The 20,215-nt window shown below is 38.7% G+C and overlaps 1 protein-coding gene across 1 annotated transcript in view; it reads left to right on the plus strand.

Annotated features, from left to right (window-relative positions):
• Positions 1–20,215, plus strand: part of GUCY2F (guanylate cyclase 2F, retinal) — a 96,105-nt gene that overhangs the window by 44,505 nt on the left and 31,385 nt on the right. Inside the window, exons 7-9 of the mRNA XM_006071580.3 lie at positions 2,486–2,575; positions 17,294–17,470; positions 20,020–20,176. Of these exons, the coding sequence (XP_006071642.2) occupies positions 2,486–2,575; positions 17,294–17,470; positions 20,020–20,176 (424 nt within the window). The remainder of the gene's footprint in view (positions 1–2,485; positions 2,576–17,293; positions 17,471–20,019; positions 20,177–20,215) is intronic.

A 20,215-nucleotide genomic window follows, 5' to 3' on the forward strand; every position in this document is an offset into this window, starting at 1 on the left:
CAGCCTAGTTCCGGAATGAGGTGGTGGGGGCAACTTGCACACGTATCTACGTATATACCAGCATACCTGACTGTGCACACACATAGTCACTGGTAAACAAATATGCACCTGACTCTGTGCTACCTTGACAATACCCCTGGAGTTTCTTGCGATTACTTCTTTCTCCTGCCTAATATTTTTATAGACCCGATTTCAGCTTCTCACCAGCACCTCTACAGCCTGACTCCAAACCTGCAAAGAGGCCTTACCTGGCAGGCAGTGTTTGGTGGTATCCACAGTATTGAAGCTGCTGGGGGAGTGTGTTTTCTGGCATCTGGAGGATGTATGAGTCAATGAGAATGTGGTATATGCATAGATACATACAGCTGGGGCTGCTGCCCAGCATCACCGGGCTTCCATAGGCTGCAAAATAATAAATAGTCTCACACAATTATTATTTTAACTTGAGGAAAGCACCCTTTGCTAGTTAACACAAAGGTGCCATAGAAGCTAGCAGTGATCATGATCCAAGTAATAGAATCGCAAAGGTGCTGGAAGGCATTAATGACCATTAGTGTATAACCCACACATGGGCTGAGTTTGTAAATTCCCGTTAGAGTTTATTCTTTCAGCTTAAACTTCGGCCTTTGATCCTGGGCAGAGTCCTCTGAAAAGGAGCAGGTAGCTCAGTGGTAAAGAATCCTTCTGCCAATGCAGGAGACACGGAAGACATGGGTTTGATCCCTGGGCCAGGAAGATCCCCTGGAGGAAGAAATGGCACCCCAGACCAGTATTCTTTCCTGGAAGATCCCATGGACAAAGGAGCCTGGAGGGCTACAGTCCACGGGGCCACAAAGTTTTGAACAGACCTGAGCAACTGAGCACAACAAATGCACAAAATACAAAGTCCTCTGCAGGCTAAAGCTTTGAGGTGTCAGGACCTCATGACTCCCATGACTAAGTAAGTGTGGGGCCTTATAATGGGCCTTTGTAACCAGTACCTTTTATTTTTTTAAATAAAAGATCATTATAATTGTAAGCCATAATGGAAACATGATTAACCTAACAATATAAAATAATTGCATACAATTCAGGGGGTTAAGTAGAGTGATGTGGTAAGTGCATACATGAATATGTTTTCATCTGCCCAGCCAGTCTATGTCTTTTGTCTAACCAGTTCCTTGGTGACTGTGATGTAGCTGGTATGGGGCCACATACAGGGAGTTGCTAGGCAAGAGACCAGGAATTGGTACTTTGACCATTCTAGTGCAGACAGGCACTGTTCCTAGACTACCTTTCTGAACTTTGTGAGCATGAGCCTGATTGGCCTAGTTCTGTTCAGCTGCTGAAGGCCCCTGAAAGCAAGTTCCTAGTTAAAGGGTTTTGAGTTCCTTGGCTAGAAGATGCCCTCTGACACACAGTAGAGGCAAGTAACTCAGATGCCCGCAGCTCCTGTTATTAGCCTTCGCCTCTGGCTGGTCTCCAGATGTAATGCCACAGCTGGATATATTCCTTAATAAGAGACTGGCTACACTCTCTTATTCTTGGAATTTGACTGTATAGAGCTCTCTGCTTTATTATCTCTACTTGATGACAAATTGGTGCAGCCTGAAATGGAATCTCCAGGCTATAGGTAATAGATGTGAAAGCACTTGGAAGAGGAGAGAGCGCTGTGCAAATGTCAGGCATTATTATTATTACAGAGAAAAAGGTATCTATATATGTATTGCTTTTTTTCAAATTTAGGTTGGACAGAAACTAAATAGGGCTTGGTGACTGATGAATCCTTGAGGCTGTGCATGTAGGAGAAAATTATCTAGCAGGCACCTGTGTTAAAGTGAAGACAATAAAATAACTGTTGTTTTTGACTTGACAGGCAGCCTTAGAAAATCACTGTTTTGTGCTTTAAAAGTCAGAAATAGACTTCTGAAAGAGTCTAGATTACTCATATTACTGTGGTCGTACACTTGTACATCCAAATGAAAAATGTTTAATTGGTGTTGAAGCCAATTGGTTTATGATTAAAGCATAAAAGGCCCCCAAATGGCCTGTCCCATGAGAGAAAAATGGATCAAGGTAAATGCAGGCAACATTTGCTGCACTGCATCTCCTGCCCTACATCTCTCACCACAGACGCCTCAAGGCAGTCAGAATTGCAACCACTAACCATAACCGTTAATCGCAGGAAAGCTGGTGCTACATCACTTAGCTATGAATGAGTGAAGTGACCCAGCACTTCCTGCGGTGAGTTCAGGTAGTTGTATCATTCCTTTTCTGGGGTCTGCATTCCTGCAATTGTTTCCCTGTCTTTAGTTAATTGGAATTTTAAACTGCAACTTCTTTGTAGCTTGGAATACAGAATATCCATGGGGTGGAGGGTGAGAAAGAGGAGCAGAGCTTGTGTTTGTTGATGGTCTAACTATAAACTCTTAGTGTGGAAGGGAAGGTTTGCTCTAAAGCTGTTGGCAACTAAGGCTCCTCAACACTCTTTATCTTTTCTTTCTAGGGTGATTGGGTATGGCTGAAAAAATTCCCCTCAGGAAATTTTGGAGACATTAAATCCGTCGAATCAAGTGCAAGTGACATATTTGAAATGGTATGAGAAACTCTGTCTTAAACATATTCCCGCTGAAACCAATCATTTCTCCAAAGTAACAAATACCAACTGTTAGGAAGATCTTTTAACAAATCAGTACAGGGAAACTACAGGGAGGTGACTGACTTGTTATGACTATATGATGAAATGGCAAAAGTATGGGCTCCGGAGTCAAAAAGACATGAAGGATTCAATCCCAGCTCCGCCACTTAAGAGGTGTATTAACTTGAGCAAATCACCTAAACTCTGAGCTTTACTTTCCTCATTTGTGAAAGGAGTATATTAATGTCTGCTTCCCAGGGTTAAGATGATACATATATAGCGTCTTGCACATTTCCTGACATATAGCTTCTTTGTAAAATGGTAGCTACTATGATTATTATTAAGTACATATCCCATAATCTTTCATAATCTCTAGCTGCTATACCTAGAAAAGTCATCTGGTAATTTCTATTTATATAAGACAAATGGTGACTTCCCAATCCCACCAATTATATTCAGAAAGTCCTTGGATGGGTTAAGGAAGCAGCCTATAGATGAGGCAGAGATGATGATGCTCCCTCTCAAACCATTTAAGATCAGATCCTTGAACTTTGAATTCATAAAAGATTTGTGGAGACCGTTTGGTTCCTTCAGACTCATGAAAATGGGATTCCTAGAAGATAATGATGGATTCCTTCACATTTCTGAATCAGGCAAGTTCAAATCAATCCAATAGGTGTGAACGAGGCACTTGCTATATTCAGAACTAGTGAGAAAGCAAAGGAAATTGGGACATGGAAGAGGTGTGGCCTATGGGAGACCAGCTGTGACCCATGGATCCCAGTGAGATGTTATGATTTGGTATTTCCCTTACATGTAGTTGTTTTTTTTTTTAAATTATTTATTCATTTTTCACTGTTCTGGGTCTTTGTTGCTGCCTGGGCTTTTCTCTAGTTGGGACAAGCAGGGGCTACTCTCTAGTTGCAGTGCTCAGGCTTCTCATTACAGTGGCTTCTCCTGTCATGGAGTATGGACTCTCGGGTATGTGGGCTTCAGTAGTTGTGGCTTGTGGGCTCTACAGCATAGGTTCAATAGTTGTGGTATATGGGCTTAGTTGCTCCTCAGCATGTGGGATCTTCTGGGATCAGGGATCAAAACTGTGTCTTCTGCATTGGCAGGCGTATTTTTTACCACTGAGCCACCAGGGAAGCCCTGCATGTGGTTTTGATGCCTGGAGCTGAAGGAAAAATAATGAGGATTAATCCAGAAGGGAGACCAAGATCAGAGCTAGAATAGGTAGTTCCACACTGGTTTGATGATCTGGCATGCCAAATAAAGAGCTAGATCCAAAGTATGGAGCCAAAACGGCCAGACCTAGGGGAACTACTAAGCTAGAAATATGGAAATAAGAAGGCCCAAGGTAGAGTGCATCCATGATATCTTTTTTTTGGGTAGTTTAAAATTCTGATATAATTTCAAACTTACAGAGAAGCTACAAAAATAATTTAAGGAACTCCTGTATACCCCACCCAGGTTGTTTATATTTTGCCTAGTGCTTTTCATTCTCTGTTTATAAATTTATGTACAGTTGGCCTTCAGAATCCACAGGTTCCACAACCCTAATTTAACCAACCTTGAATTGGTTGAATATGCAGGTGTAAAACCCAAGGATATGGAGGGCCCACTATACTATTTTATATAAGGGACTTCAACATCCATGGGTTTTGGTATCCTCACAGGTTCTGGAATCAATCCCCAGTGGATACTGAGGGATGACTATATACTCATTTTTTCTGAACCATTTGACTGTGAGGTGTAGACATCATACCCTTTTACCTCTAAATATGTCAATGTTTATTTCCTGAAAACAAAGACATTCTTATTTGGATGTGCATGATATTAATTTTGATCACTTGGTTTAGGTGGTGTCCACCAGATTTTGCCACTGTAAGGCTACTGTTATTTTTCTCCATTGTAATTAATACTTGGAGTCTGTATAAATATCCTGTTTTTCATCAAATTTTTACTACTAATTTTATCATCCATTAATGACCCTCTAACTCTAGCATTCTTTCTATGTTTATTTGTTGGGATTGTACAGTAAGAAAGAGCCTTACCTTCTTTACCATTTATTCATACGTTTATATCAGTGGTTTTAGTTTCATTCAATCTATCTATAGATCTATTTATCTATGTATATATCTATGTATCTATCATATCTAATACCTCCCATTATAAATGAATGCCATAGAGTTCATTCTGTTCTTTTCCTTTTCATATTTGTAACTCCTTTCTCCAACAGTTAGAAAACTGGCTCCTATTATCCTTATGACATCTTTTTGTGCCCCCTTACTAACTTGTGTTGCCATGTCAGGTGCAGGTATTAACTCAGTCCTAGGGTGTATTTAACTTCTATGCAGAGTACATCATGAGAAACGCTGGACTGGATGAAGCACAAGCTGGAATCAAGATTGCCGGGAGAAATATCAATAACCTCAGATATGCAGATGAAACCACCCTTATGGCAGAAAGTGAAGAGGAACTCAAAAGCCTCTTGATGAAAGTGAAAGTGGAGAGTAAAAAAGTTGGCTTAAAGTTCAACATTCAGAAAATGAAGATCATGGCATCTGGTCCCATCACTTCATGTGAAATAGATGGGGAAACAGTGGAAACAGTGTCAGACTTTATTTTTGGGGGCTCCAAAATCACTGCAGATGGTGACTGCAGCCATGAAATTAAAAGATACTTACTCCTTGGAAGAAAAGTTATGACCAACCTAGACAGCATATTGAAAAACAGAGACATTACTTTGCCAACAAAGGTCTGTCTAGTCAAGGCTATGGTTTTTCCAGTGGTCATGTATGGATGTGAGAGTTGGACTGTGAAGAAAGCTGAGCACTGAAGAATAGATGCTTTTGAACTGTGGTGTTGGAGAAGACTCTTGAGAGTCCCTTGGACTGCAAGGAGATCCAACCAGTCCATTCTAAAGGAGATCAGCCCTGGGTGTTCTTTGGAAGGAATGATGCTAAAGCTGAAACTCCAATACTTGGGTCACGTCATGCGAAGAGTTGACTCACTGGAAAAGACTCTGATGCTGGGAGGGATTGGGCACAGGAGGAAAAGAGGACAACAGAGGATGAGATGGCTGGATGGCATCACCGACTCAATGGACATGAGTTTGAGTGAACTCTGGGAGATGGTGATGGACAGGGAGGCCTGGCATGCTGTGATTCATGGGGTCGCAAAGAGTCGGACATGACTGAGCGATTGAACTGAACTGAGGGTGTAGAGCAGTTTTTCAGAATTTACCTTGTAAAAAGTCTTAATTCCTTTCTAATACTTCTATGTGGAGAAGGAAATGGCAACCCACTCCAGTATTCTTGCCTGGAGAATCCCAGGGATGGAGGAGCCTGGTGGGCTGCTGTCTATGGGATCGCATGCATGCATTGGAGGAGGAAATGGCAACCCACTCCAGTATTCTTGCCTGGAGAATCCCAGGGATGGAGGAGCCTGGTGGGCTGCTGTCTATGGGGTTGCGCAGAGTCAAACACGACTGAAGTGTCTTAGCAGCAGCAGTACTTCTATGAAACAGGAAGATGATCTGACGATGCTATCACTGTGAGTCCAAAACTGCTTTGACTACTTCTATGCTTTCATGACCTTGAAATGTTGAGGTCTGGGTACCAGGGACCAGACTGGAAAACACATCTTGGTGAGCCAGCTACAGAAGGGAGTCCTGTACAGTCAGATCAATGTTCCTGAAAGAGAAACAGCTGGAGTCAGGAGCCAAAGGACTGATGACTTCCAACATCTTTTAGGGTCCCAACTTCTGCAAAGGTGTGTGTAGGAAAATCAAGCTCTATCTGTCTCTAAGTCTCATGTTCTTTCCCATCATGTGGAACTGAGCAGCATACGCCCTGTATCATCTAATACCTTGGCTACTTAGTTCCTTGTGATGTAATCTCTGATCATCTTCTGTTCCATTTCTCTTTAGCCACCCACTGCTATCATTATGCCTTGGGCTTTGTCATTATCTATAATTGCTACTGAAAATGCTTTACTTCCAAAATCATAAATTCAAACATCACACTCTCTGACTATAGCCTTCTCTTCTTTGAACTGTACCTATACTTTCATTGGGTCTTCCAGACCTCTACTGTCACCCACTGCATAAGCCCTTCTTTCATCTTCTTCCAGGTCCACCTTAGATTACATAATTGATCATTTGAAAACATTATTTCTGTCTTTTTGATCAGGTAAATTTGTAAAACTCATATTCTGGATGATCCTAACTCTTGACTTTCTTTGTGCCTGCACTTGAACAACCAAGCATTATGGCAGAAAGTCATGCAAAGTATATTGTTTCCACTATAAATTCATGTCTCTCATCTTAAAATGCACCTTAACATTGTCCTTTAAGTCTATTACAGTACTTCATTGGTTTCTACAACCCATATTTCAAAGCTTCTCCATTTTCCTTAAACCTCCTATGTTCTTTTCTTCCTTTATTTTTACTGTTATCATCCTGGTCCAAGCCCCCTTCATCACCCACTAGAGCTACTGCTACTGTCTTTCTTTTTAAAGAGAGAATTTTTGGGGAACAGTTTTAGGTTCACAACAAAACTGAGCAGAGTAGAGAGAGTTTCCATCACCCCCTGCCCCCACTCACACACACAGTCTCCCACACTATTCAATATCCTGAACCAGAACGGTACATTTATTATAACCCATGAGCATGCATTGACACATCATTATCACTCCAAGTCCACAGCTTACATTAGGGTTCATATAAGGTAGTATATCCTATGAGTTTTGACAAATGCATAATGACATATCTACCATTATATTGACAGTAACATATAGGATAGTTTCAGTGCCCTAAAAATCCTCTATGTTCTATCTATTCACATCCTTCTCCCCCTAACCACTGGCAACCACTGGCAGTTTTGTTTTTTTTTAATGCTACGCACATCCATTTTCACCAGTCACTGGTGATATCTTTTCTCCACACTGCAGTCTGAATCAAAATAGAACCTGATTTTGTCAGTTCTCTGTTTAAATCTCTTTAAATATAAGAACAATATTCCTATTGTTCTTCTTTTTGTGTGGAGATTTTAAATTACAGGTTCAATTTCTTAAATAGCTATTGGACTATTCAAACTTTCTATTTCTTCCCATACCTGTTTTAGTAAGTTACAGCTTACAAGGAAACTGTCCATTTCATATATTTTGTCAAATTTACCGGCATAAAATTGTATATAATATGTTCATGCAATCTTTTAAATAGCTTTAGGATCTGTAGTGATACTCCCATTTTCATTTCTGATACTGATAATTTGTATTTTCTGTTACTTGATCAGTTTTGCTAGATGATTATCAATTTTATTAATCTTTCCCAGAAATAAACTTGGCTTTATTGATTTTACTCTTTTGTATGTCTGCTTTCTATTTCATTGATTTGTATTCTGATTATTTATTTCCCTTAGTTTCTTTGTTTTTAATTTGTTGTTTTTTTCTAGTTTTTTTTGAGCTGGAAGTTTTTATAATTGATTCTTAATTTCTAATACAGTCACTTAAAGCTAGAAATTTCCATTTAAGTACTGCTTCAGATACATCCTAGAAGTGTTTCTTTTTAAAGATGTTTATTATGGAAAATAACAAACACATACAAAGTAAACAGATTAATATAACTAAACTCCATATGCCCATCACACAACTTAAACAATTATCTACACTCTACAATTATTATTTCATCTATACCTCCACTCACTTCCCACATCTCTAACTTGGTTATTATTATTGTTGTTATTTTTTAGTTCTGTATCTTTGAGGTAAAATTACATACATTGAAATGCTCATATCATAGATATATAATTTTGATGAAGGGATATGCCCATATAATCTAGACTTCTATTATGATATAGAATAGGGCCCCTGGCCTGTTTTTTATATCCTAGGAGCTAAGAATGTGTTTTACATTTTTAAGGGTTGTAAAAAATGAAAACAAAGAAATCATATATAATCTGCAAAGCCTAAAATATTTACTGTAGTTACGTTTACAGAAGAAGATCGCTGACCTCTGATAGAAAACATTTCTTTTTCTCAAGTAAGTTCCCTTGTGTTCATCAATAAAATATTTCATGCTCCCTCCCATCCTTGCGACACCACAAAGGAAGCCACTGTTCTGGGTTTTTGGCCTATCTTGAATTAATTTTGCTTATCCTATAACCTTATGTAAGTGGAATCATACAGCATACTGACTGATTCATTCATGTTATATGTATAAATAGCTTGTTCTCATCATTGCTGAGTAGTAGTCAATTGTATGGATATAACACAATGTATGTATTTTTCCTACTGATGGGCATTTAGGCTGGTTCCAATTTAGGCTATTGTGAATAAAACTGATATGAACGTGCTTTTGATAAGTCTTTTTATGGACACATATTTTAATTTCTCTTGGGTAAATACCTAGGACTGGAATTTCTATGTTAAAATATGTGTGTGTGTGTGCTAAGTTGCTTCAGTCTTGTCTGACTCTGTGTGACCCTATGGACTGTAAACTGCCAGGCTCCTCTGTCCATGGGATTCTCCAGGCAAGAATAATGGAATGGGTTGCCCTGCCCTCCTCTAGGGATGTTATAATATAGTACATGTTTAACTTTATAAGGCATTACCAAACCTTTACTATTTTCATTTCCTGCACACAAATTATGAGAGCTCCCTTTTACTCTACCTCATCACCAATGTTTCATATTGTCAGTTTTTCTGGTTTTAGGCATAATTGGTTTCTATGGTTATCTCATTATGTTTTTCAAAATTTTTATTTTAATTAGATAGAAGCAACAAAAATTACCATCTTTAGGTGCTAAGTATATTCACATTATTTTACAACAGATCATCACAGCTTTACATCTTGTAAAACTGAAACTCTGTACCCACTAAACAAAACTTTTCTTTTCCTCACTCACCCTCAATACCTGGTAACCACCAGTCTATGTTCTGTCTCTATGAATATGACTACTTTAGATACTATACAGAAGCAGAATCGTACAGTATTTGTCTTTGTGTCTCTGGCTTATTTCACTTCCTGTAATGTCTCATTGTGTTTTGAAAATACATTTTTTTGTTGTTATTCAGTTGCTAAAGTGTGTCTGACTTTTTGTGACTCCATGACCTGCAGCACGCCAGGCTTTCTTGTTCTCCATTATCTCCTGGAGTTTGCTCAAATTCATGTCCATTGAGTTGGTTGATCTAACAGTCTCATCCTCTGCTGCCCCCTTCTCCTTTTGCCTTCAATTTTTCCCAGCATCAGGGTCTTTTCCAACATATTTTTTATTTAGGTATAATTAGATGGTCTGTACAATGAATTTTGATAATTGCATTTATCTATGAGTGGTCAAATAAGAGATGGCAAGAGTGAATGTTGACATTCTAGGAATCAGCGAACTGAAATGGACTGGAATGGGTGAATTTAAATCAGATGACCATTATATCTACTACTGCGGGCAGGAATCCCTCAGAAGAAATGGAGTAGCCATCATGGTCAACAAAAGAGTCCGAAATGCAGTACTTGGATGCAATCTCAAAAACGACAGAATGATCTCTGTTCGTTTCCAAGGCAAACCATTCAATATCACAGTAATCCAAGTCTATGCCCCAACCAGTAACGCTGAAGAAGCTGAAGTTGAACAGTTCTATGAAGACCTACAAGACCTTTTAGAACTAACACCCAAAAAAGATGTCCTTTTCATTATAGGGTACTGGAATGCAAAAGTAGGAAGTCAAGAAACACCTGGAGTAACAGGCAAATTTGGCCTTGGAATACAGAATGAAACAGGGCAAAGACTAATAGAGTTTTGCCAAGAAAATGCACTGGTCATAACAAACACCCTCTTCCAACAACACAAGAGAAGACTCTATACATGGACATTACCAGATGGTCAACACTGAAATCAGATTGATTATATTCTTTGTAGCCAAAGATGGAGAAGCTCTATACAGTCAGCAAAAACAAGACCAGGAGCTGACTGTGGCTCACACCATGAACTCCTTATTGCCAAATTCAGACTTAAATTGAAGAAAGTAGGGAAAACCACTAGACCATTCAGGTATGACCTAAATCAAATCCCTTATGATTATACAGTGGAAGTGAGAAATAGATTTAAGGGCCTAGACCTGATAGACAGAGTGCCTGATGAACTATGGAATGAGGTTCATGACAATGTACAGGAGACAGGGATCAAGACCATCCCCATGGAAAAGAAAGGCAAAAAAAGCAAAATGGCTGTCTGGGGAGGCCTTACAAATAGCTGTGAAAAGAAGAGAAGTGAAAAGCAAAGGAGAAAAGGAAAGATATAAACATCTGAATGCAGACTTCCAAAGAAGAGCAAAAAGAGATAAGAAAGCTTCTTCAGTGATCAATGCAAAGAAATAGAGGCAAACAACAGAATGGGAAAGAATAGAGATCTCTTCAAGAAAATCGAAGATACCAAAGGAACATTTCATGCAAAGATGGGCTCGATAAAGGACAGAAATGGGATGGACCTAACAGAAGCAGAAGATATTAAGAAGAGGTGGCAAGAATACACAGAAGAACTGTACAAAAAAGATCTTAATGACCCAGATAATCACGATGGTGTGATCACTCACCTAGAGCCAGACATCCTGGAATGTGAAGTCAAGTGGGCCTTAGAAAGCATCACTATGAACAAAGCTAGTGGAGGTGATAGAATTCCAGTTGAGCTATTCCAAATCCTGAAAGATGATGCTGTGAAAGTGCTGCACTCAATATGCCAGCAAATTTGGAAAACTCAGCAGTGGCCACAGGACTGGAAAAGGTCAGTTTTCATTCCAATCCCAAAGAAAGGAAATGCCAAAGAATGCTCAAACTACCGCACAATTGCACTTATCTCACACGCTAGTAAAGTAATGCTCAAAATTCTCCAAGCCAGGCTTCAGCAATATGTGAACCGTGAACTTCCTGATGTTCAAGCTGGTTTTAGCAAAGGCAGAGGAACCAGAGATCAAATTGCCAACATCCGCTGGATCATGGAAAAAGCAAGAAAGTTCCAGAAAAACATCTATTTCTGCTTTATTGACTATGCTAAAGCCTTTGACTGTGTGGATCACAATAAACTGTGGAAAATTCTGAAAGAGATGGCCATACCAGACCACCTGACCTGCCTCTTGAGAAATCTGTATGCAGGTCAGGAAGCAGCAGTTAGAACTGGACATGGAACAACAGACTGGTTCCAAATAGGAAAAGGATTACGTCAAGGCTCTATATTGTCACCCTGTTTATTTAACTTATATGCAGAGTACATCATGAGAAATGCTGGACTGGAAGAAGCACAAGCTGGAATCAAGATTGCCGGGAGAAATATCAATAACCTCAGATATGCAGATGACACCACCCTTATGGCAGAAAGTGAAAAGGAACTCAAAAGCCTCTTGATGAAAGTGAAAGTGGAGAGTGAAAAATTTGGCTTAAAGCTCAACATTCAGAAAACGAAGATCATGGCATCTGGTCCCATCACTTCATGTGAAATAGATGGGGAAACAGTGGAAACAGTGTCAGACTTTATTTTTCTGGGCTCCAAAATCACTGCAGATGGTGACTGCAGCCATGAAATTAAAAGATACTTACTCCTTGGAAGGAAAGTTATGACCAACCTAGATACCATATTCAAAAGCAGAGACATTACTTTGCCAACAAAGGTTCGTCTAGTCAAGGCTATGGTTTTTCCTGTGGTCATGTATGGATGTGAGAGTTGGACTGTGAAGAAGGCTGAGCACCGAAGAATTGATGCTTTTGAACTGTGGTGTTGGAGAAGACTCTTGAGAGTCCCTTGGACTGCAAGGAGATTCAGCCAGTCCATTCTGAAGGAGATCAGCCCTGGGATTTCTTTGGAAGGAATGATGCTAAAGCTGAAACTCCAGTACTTTGGCCACCTCATGCGAAGAGTTGACTCATTGGAAAAGACTCTAATGCTGGGAGGGATTGGGGGCAGGAAGAGAAGGGGACGACAGAGGATGAGATGGCTGGATGGCATCACTGACTCGATGGACGTGAGTCTGAGTGAACTCTGGGAGTTGGTAATGGACAGGGAGGCCTGGTGTGCTGTGATTAATGGGGTCGCAAAGAGTCTGACATGACTGAGCGACTGATCTGATCTGATCTGATGTAACCATTCCTCAAAACAAGATAAAGAATATGTTCATCACCCCAGAAAATCCCCTGTTTCCCTTATCAGTCAATTTTGTTTTACCCCGGAGGCAACAATTGTTCTGATATCTATCACCATGAATTAGTGTTTTATTTCTGTTTTTGAATTTCATGTAAATGGAATGATAGAGTGTACACTCCTTTTTTCTCTCAATATAGCACGTTTTAAGATAAATGCATGTTTTTACTTGTATCGGTATCAGTTCATTTTTAAAAAGTGCTGAGTAGTATTTCATATTATGAATATATCACAGTTTGTTTATAATTTTCTTGTTGATGAAAATTGGGCTTGTTTCTGTTTTTTTTTTACATTATGGTTAAGGCAACCATACACATTTGTTTAATAATGAAAATCACATTATGTAAATTTTACCATCTTAACAATTTTTAAATGTACAGTTCGGCAGTGTTAAATATACTCGAATTGCTATGAAAAACATCTCTAGAAGTTGTTCATCTTGCAAATATAAAACTCTGTTCCCATTATATAGCAACTCACCTTTTTCCCCTCCTTGTATTTCTGGATAGCCATTATTCTACTTTGTGTTTCCATGGATTTGACTACTTTAGACACCTTATATATCTGGAATAATATGGTATTTGTCTTTTTGTGACTGGTGTATTTCACTTAACATAATGTCTTCAAGATTCATCCATGTGGTAGCGTGTGAATAGTTTTCCTTTTAAAGGCTGAATAATATTCCATTTTATGTTATTCATTCATTTTTTGATGGGCATTTGGTTTGCTATGAATATGTATATGCAAATATCTCTCTGAAATCCTCCTTTCAATTCTTTGTATATACTGGGGAGTGGAATTTCTGGATCATATTATAGTTCTAATTTTAATTTTTTGAAAAGCCTCCATACTGTTTTCCATAGCAGTTGTACCATTTTACAATCCTACCAACAGTGCACATGAGTTCTAATTTCTCCACATCCTTGCTGACGCTTATTATCTATTTTTTAAAAATTGTATAGTAGCCATCCTAGTGGGTGGGAGATTTGCATTTTTCTGATGATTAGTGTATTGGGTTGTCTTTTCATAAGCAACTGTAAACATTTTTGCACAAGTATTTTTGTGAACATATATTTTCACTTCTCTTGGGTAAGTACTTAATAGTTTGAGTCATAGAGTAGATATAAGTATAACTTACATGAAACATACAAACAGTTCTCCAAATTGGTTATAAAATTTTATTCTCCTGTTAGAAATGTACAAATGTTCCAGTTGCTTTAAATTCTCAGTAACATTTGTCTTTTTGATACAGATTTCTGATACTGCAAAACTTTCCAGTGTGTAGAAAATGTTTTATTATTGTGATTTTAATTTGCATTTTCATGATAACTGAAGTTATTGAGCACCTTTTTAAGTGCTTATAATTCATTTCTATATCTTCTTATTTGTCTTTTTATGTTTTTCCCATTTTTAAAAAATTGAGAGTTTTGTCTTTTAATTGTTGACATGTAGATATTCTTTTATGTATCCTGCTTTTGGTCAGATATATGTTTTACAATATTTTTTCTCAATCTGTGACCTGTTTATTTAATGGTATCTTTTGATAAGCAAACTTTAATTTTGAGGAAATCCAATTTATTATTTTATTGTACTTTGTGGCTCAGAAATCTTTGCCTATTCCAAGATTTTAGATATAGAGTTATGATCCATTTTGAATTCGTTTTTATATATGGACTGAGAGTAGTGGTCACAGTTAAAATTTTTCAATAGAGATATCCAGTGTTCCAGTAACAATTGTTTACAAAAGGCTTTTCTGTCTCCACTTAATTAACTTTTCAAATTGATGAAAATTAACTGACTATATATGTGTGGGTATGTTTTTGGACTTTCTACTGTTTCATTAACTCATCAGTGTATCCTACTGCCAATATCACACTGTCTTGATTATCATAGCTCTAGAGTAAGTCCTGTAGTTAAGTTGTATAAGCTCTGCAAATTGTTCTTTAGCAAGATTGTTTTTGTTAGGGTAGTTCATTTTAATTTTCAATAAGTTCTTGGATCTACTAGTCTATTACTTTAATAAACCCTTCTGGAATTTTTCATGGGGGGTTATATGAATTTATAAATCAATTTAGGGAAAATGAATATCTTAACAATATTGAGTCTCCCAGTCCATTAATGTGGTACAGATCTTTGTTTAAGTTTTCTTTAAATTTTCTCACCAATGTTTTGATACTATTATACAATATTGAGTAGAAATGGTGAAGGAAAACATCCTTGTCTTACTCTTGACTCTGGAGGGAAAGAAGTTAATGTTTTACTATTGGATTTGATATTACCCGAAGGTTTTTTCACACATGTCCCTTTGACTCTTTTTTTTTTTTAATGATGAGGTTTTTGTGTATTCTCTGACTGCCTGCAAAAGTTTATCTTTAGATTTTAGGAGTTTGATTATGATGTGTCTGCTGCTGCTGCTGCTGCTGCATCACTTCAGTCGTGTCTGACTCTGTGCGACCCCATAGTTGGCAGCCCACCAGGCTCCGCCGTCCCTGGGATTCTCCAGGCAAGAACACTGGAGTGGGTTGCCATTTCCTTCTCCAATGCATGAAAGTGAAAAGTGAAAGTGAAGTCACTCAGTTGTGTCCGTCTCTTAGCGACCCCATGGACTGCAGCCTACCAGGCTCTTCCATCCATGGGATTTTCCAGGCAAGAGTACTGGAGTGGGGTGCCTTTGCCTTCTCCAATGATGTGTCTAGGTGTAGTTGTTCTCATCTTACTTGACCTCTCTGGTATTTATCACATTTTCCTGAAATTCCTTCCAGCATTTATCTCACCTTCCTGAAACTCTTCTTGTGGTGTTCATAATGTTCTAAATAAGCCTTTCTCTTTAGTCTCATTTCTAAGTGTTTATGTGGGATGTTCTTCCCTTCCCCATCCTTTAAATGTTGAAATTCCCCCCTTTTCTTTTTATTCTATATACTTCCTTGGGTTATCTCATTCACTCCCATTAATTGCATCTACCATTTACATGTTTACAAGTCCCAGGTCTATTTATCCAGAATACACTTTTCTCCTGAGCTTCAAACTCTGATTATCTCCAGCCGTCTTTGAAATATTTCCAACTTGATGTTCCACAGGCCCTTCATTCTTAACATGTCTCAAACTGAATTAATCAGTCTCCTCATCATCCAAAATTTGTTTTCCCACTTTCTTAGGTCAGATTCTCTAAAAGCTGAGCCTGAGATGGGAATTCTTGTTCAAATTACTCATTGAAAGAATGCTCTCAAGAGAAAGGGAGTGGAATGCAGGATAAGGCAGAAGTAAAAGCTCAGCAAATATGTGATCTCAGCTTGAGACTAGCTTCACTATGATCCTATGGGAGAAATACTGCCACACAAGTTATACCATGAGTTCCCCTTTGAGGCTAGGGAGTTGAACTTTTGTACCACTCCCAGTCAGTCAGTCATTACCTGGGATCTGTGGGTGGGCTCTAACGTTTCAAGTAAGATAGCTCCCCTTTGGGTTGGGCTCTAGGACAATTTTCAGGAGAATGGAGCAACTGTGAATGATCAGCTAACATTTACAGCAGCTAGGAGATGCACGGTAAAGGGAATATGGGTGGGGTACCAACATATTCACTACTAAACCTCCTGAATTCCTTATATTGAGATATATCACAGCCATCTATCCAGGAATCCAAGAAGAAATCTAGAAGTAATCATGGAGCGCTTTTCTCTCTCATCCCCCATGAAATAGTAGTAATAATAGATAACAATTGTTTAGTGCCCATAATATTAATTTTAAATTCTATAGTAGAGTTCTCAAAGCTGCACAGGATGTGGCTCCTGTCTATCTCTCCAGCCTCGTGCCTCATATTCTTTCCCTTACACTGTGTTCTGGCTACCCTAAACCTGTTGCAGTTTCCTCAGCATAACATGCTCTTCCTCTTGGGTGCCCCACCCCCTGCCACCATGTTACCTTCATGCGGTCAGCTCTTACTTCTGCTTCATGATGGTTCAGACATTACCTCCTCAGGCAAGCCTTCTCTGAACTCCAAGGCTGAATTAAACACTTCCCATCTGAGCTCCACTAGCATCCTGCTCTCCCTTTGATAGGAACTCATTTCACATGGAAATGCATCAGTCAGTTTGTGTGTCTATCACCTCTCTTTGAATGTGAGCCCTTTCAGGGCATTGATTTCAGTTTGTTTATCTTTGTATCACTAGCATTGTTGGGACACCCTAAATTCTCATGTTAGTGAAAAAAAAAATGGATGCAAAGGCAAAATGTCCAAATTCTAAATATTTTTTCTGAAACAAATTTTATAAGCTTTAGCCTGATGTTTATAGAAGCTATTTATTTTAATAGATGCTGCCTAGATGAATATTCACAGAAACACAATCTATTACACCTCTTACTGTACTAACCTGTTTAGTATTCCTAGGTCACTGAGCTCCACTCTGTCAGAGTTCCTAAAGAAACAGGAAGAAGGCCCCAACTCCAACTGAGACAGAACAGCTGTGACTCTCTTCTCTCCCTCTGTTTCCAGATGAAGGACCTGCGTCATGAGAATATTAACCCTTTGGTGGGCTTCTTCTATGATTCGGGGGTATTTGCCATTGTGACAGAATTCTGTTCCCGAAGGAGCCTGGAAGACATACTGATGAATCAGGATGTGAAACTAGATTGGATGTTTAAATCATCACTCCTGCTGGATCTCATCAAGGTTAATGGAAAGACTGAAAATCCAAGATTTTCCCCATAGATTAAAGTTTCAATATTTGGGGATGTTTTATTTTCCTTCGGTCATTTTCCTTGGATCACCCTCCACCTTCCTTCCCCGTGTTGGCCCCCACCTCTTCTCCCAGCACCTTTGTTATTTGTTTTATATATCTGTTATAAGGTCCTGATAAAGAAAAAATTTGTTTGTTCCCCCCACTACCAATTTGAGGGCCAGATTTATCTGTACTTCCTATAGCCATTGGGCTTCTCAGGTGGCTCAGTGGGTAAAGAATCTGCCTCCAGTGCAGGAGACGCAAGAGATGTGAGTTTGATCCATGGGTGGAGAGTATCCCCCGGAGAAGGGCATGGCATTCCATTTCAGTATTCTTACTGGGAGAACCGGACAGAGGAGCCTGGTGGGTTACAGTCCATGGAGTCGCAAAGAGTCAGATATGACTGAAGCGACTGAGCATGCATGCCTGTAGCCATTGAGCACTCTTCTGCCTTAAGCACTCCTCTTCCATCCCATTTCTCTGCTTTCTGGATGTGGGGATGGGCTCATTCCTGGGCTCTTTAGTTCTACTTAGTCTCATTTCCTGGCTTTCACCTTCTAAAAGGTGGTTCAGGTTAGAAATAGGTGATAGGTCTTTACATAGGTCTATGCCATAGTTATAGATGTGGAACTCAGCATGACCAGAGAGCCAAAAAGACCATTGATTCTATCAGGCATCACTTCCATTCTCAGAGGCCAGGGCTGTTAACAGCCAGTGGGGTTCACAAATGGGTCCATGTGTGCAAATCAGTGGAATCCATGAAATTCCCGGAATGATATGAAAATCGTGTCTATGTGCACCTGTAGTGAGCTGATCTGGATAATCAATGACTGGTTGAGCTTTCTGTATGTTAATCAGAGTCTTGACCCTTGTATTGTGGCCTAACCCTTTTTAAGGTAGCTTTATAGACATTATCTTGTTTCAATTTTGCATAAAAGAATTGTGATTAGCCTCCTTTTATGGAGGCTCTGAGAAGCAAAATGAGGTTTTTTTTAATATAGTGTCTACCACACATAGTAGGTGCTCAATAAATATTTATCAACCAGCTATTAAGTGACAGAGCTGATAATATAATTTAAATCTCCTAATTCCTATTCTAATACTTTGTCCACTCACTCCGTAAGCAAAGTCCCATGAGTTAAGGGAGAGTCCTCTAAATGAGTCCTCTGAGGCCCATGATGAATGAAACCCAAGCATCTTGGGAGAAATCTCACCCACTGTAGACTCTGCTTGGAAGTACTGGGGACTACAGAATTTCCAGGGTGCAAGATGTAAAGTGTACAAATACAAAGGAGTGTCAAGTTGCAAAATAGAGCCAGATACTGAAAAGGACTCAGCATAAACAATCCTGAGATTACTGCACCAGAATATGGGTGAATTTGTATTTGAATGATTAAAGTCATCTGACAAAGTCCCAGTACATCACATTTGAATGTCATATAAGATTGCCAAAAAAACTGCATAGTATTTGGCTTTCTTTTTTATTGTCGAGTTTAAATTATAAAGACACATAAAACAAATTGCATATATTTTATATACTTATATATTTTATGAAAGATATATTTTATATAAATTATGAACATAAAACAATTATATTTATAAAAATAATGTATTAATTAAATTTGAAAGTCAAATGATATAAATATATATGGGAAAAGTATTGACAATTACTCAACCCTCTTTCGTATCCTCCTTCCAACTTCATCACTGCTAATCACAGTTTGGTGATTAGGCTTGCAATTCATTTTGTGTGTATTTACATACATTATAGATTTTGTTTGCTCTTTAAAATACATACTGTCACATAGTTCTGCAACTTCCTCTTTTTTCACTTACTTTGTGACTTAGATATGGTTCCCTATTAGTACATACAGGTTTGTCTTATTATTTTTTTAGCTGTTGCAAAACATTTCATAGTTTGGATGTACCACAATTTGGACATCCCTTCTTGATAGCTGTTTATTATATATCCAATTATATAATATAAAGCAGAGATGCAAAGAACATTCTTGTTTATGTCTCCTTGTGTACATGTGCAAGCATTTGGAGAAGTAAAATTCCTAGGTCACAGGGTATGTATGCATACTTTCAATTTTGATTGCTGTTTCCAAATTACCCACCCAAAAGGCTGTGTCAGTTTCCATTCCTACCAGTAGTGGATGAGAGTTGGGCTAGACCTTTGGGGGGACAATCAGAATCTTCCATTTCTTGGCAATTATATGTGTATAGATCCATCCTGTGTTTGAAATGTCAATAAATCTTGCCATAACATACAGTTCTTTACATCCACAAAATATGATTCTTCATCAAAGTGTAAAATTTTAGCACTAAAAGGGACCTGGAAACAATTCTTGCTGTCAAAAGTTTTGCTTTGCCTGCATATAAGAGAAAAAAGCTGAATTCCAGAACATAGTAGCTGTGAACAATCTCAGAAAGTGGCTCTAAAAGCACAAAACAGTTAAATAAGTTGCTAAATTAATCTTGTTTGTATCATCTGCAGGGCATGAAGTACTTACACCACAGAGAGTTTGCTCATGGGAGGCTGAAGTCTCGGAACTGTGTGGTGGATGGGCGTTTTGTACTCAAAGTGACAGATTATGGCTTTAATGACATCTTGGAAACGCTAAGACTCTCCCAAGAGGAACCTTCTGCAGAAGGTAAGCAATGTATTGTGCCCTTGTGACGCACACAAGGTA

The sequence above is a fragment of the Bubalus bubalis genome, chromosome X (genome assembly GCF_019923935.1).
Source record: "Bubalus bubalis isolate 160015118507 breed Murrah chromosome X, NDDB_SH_1, whole genome shotgun sequence".
In the NCBI taxonomy this organism is placed as follows: Eukaryota; Metazoa; Chordata; class Mammalia; order Artiodactyla; family Bovidae; genus Bubalus; species Bubalus bubalis.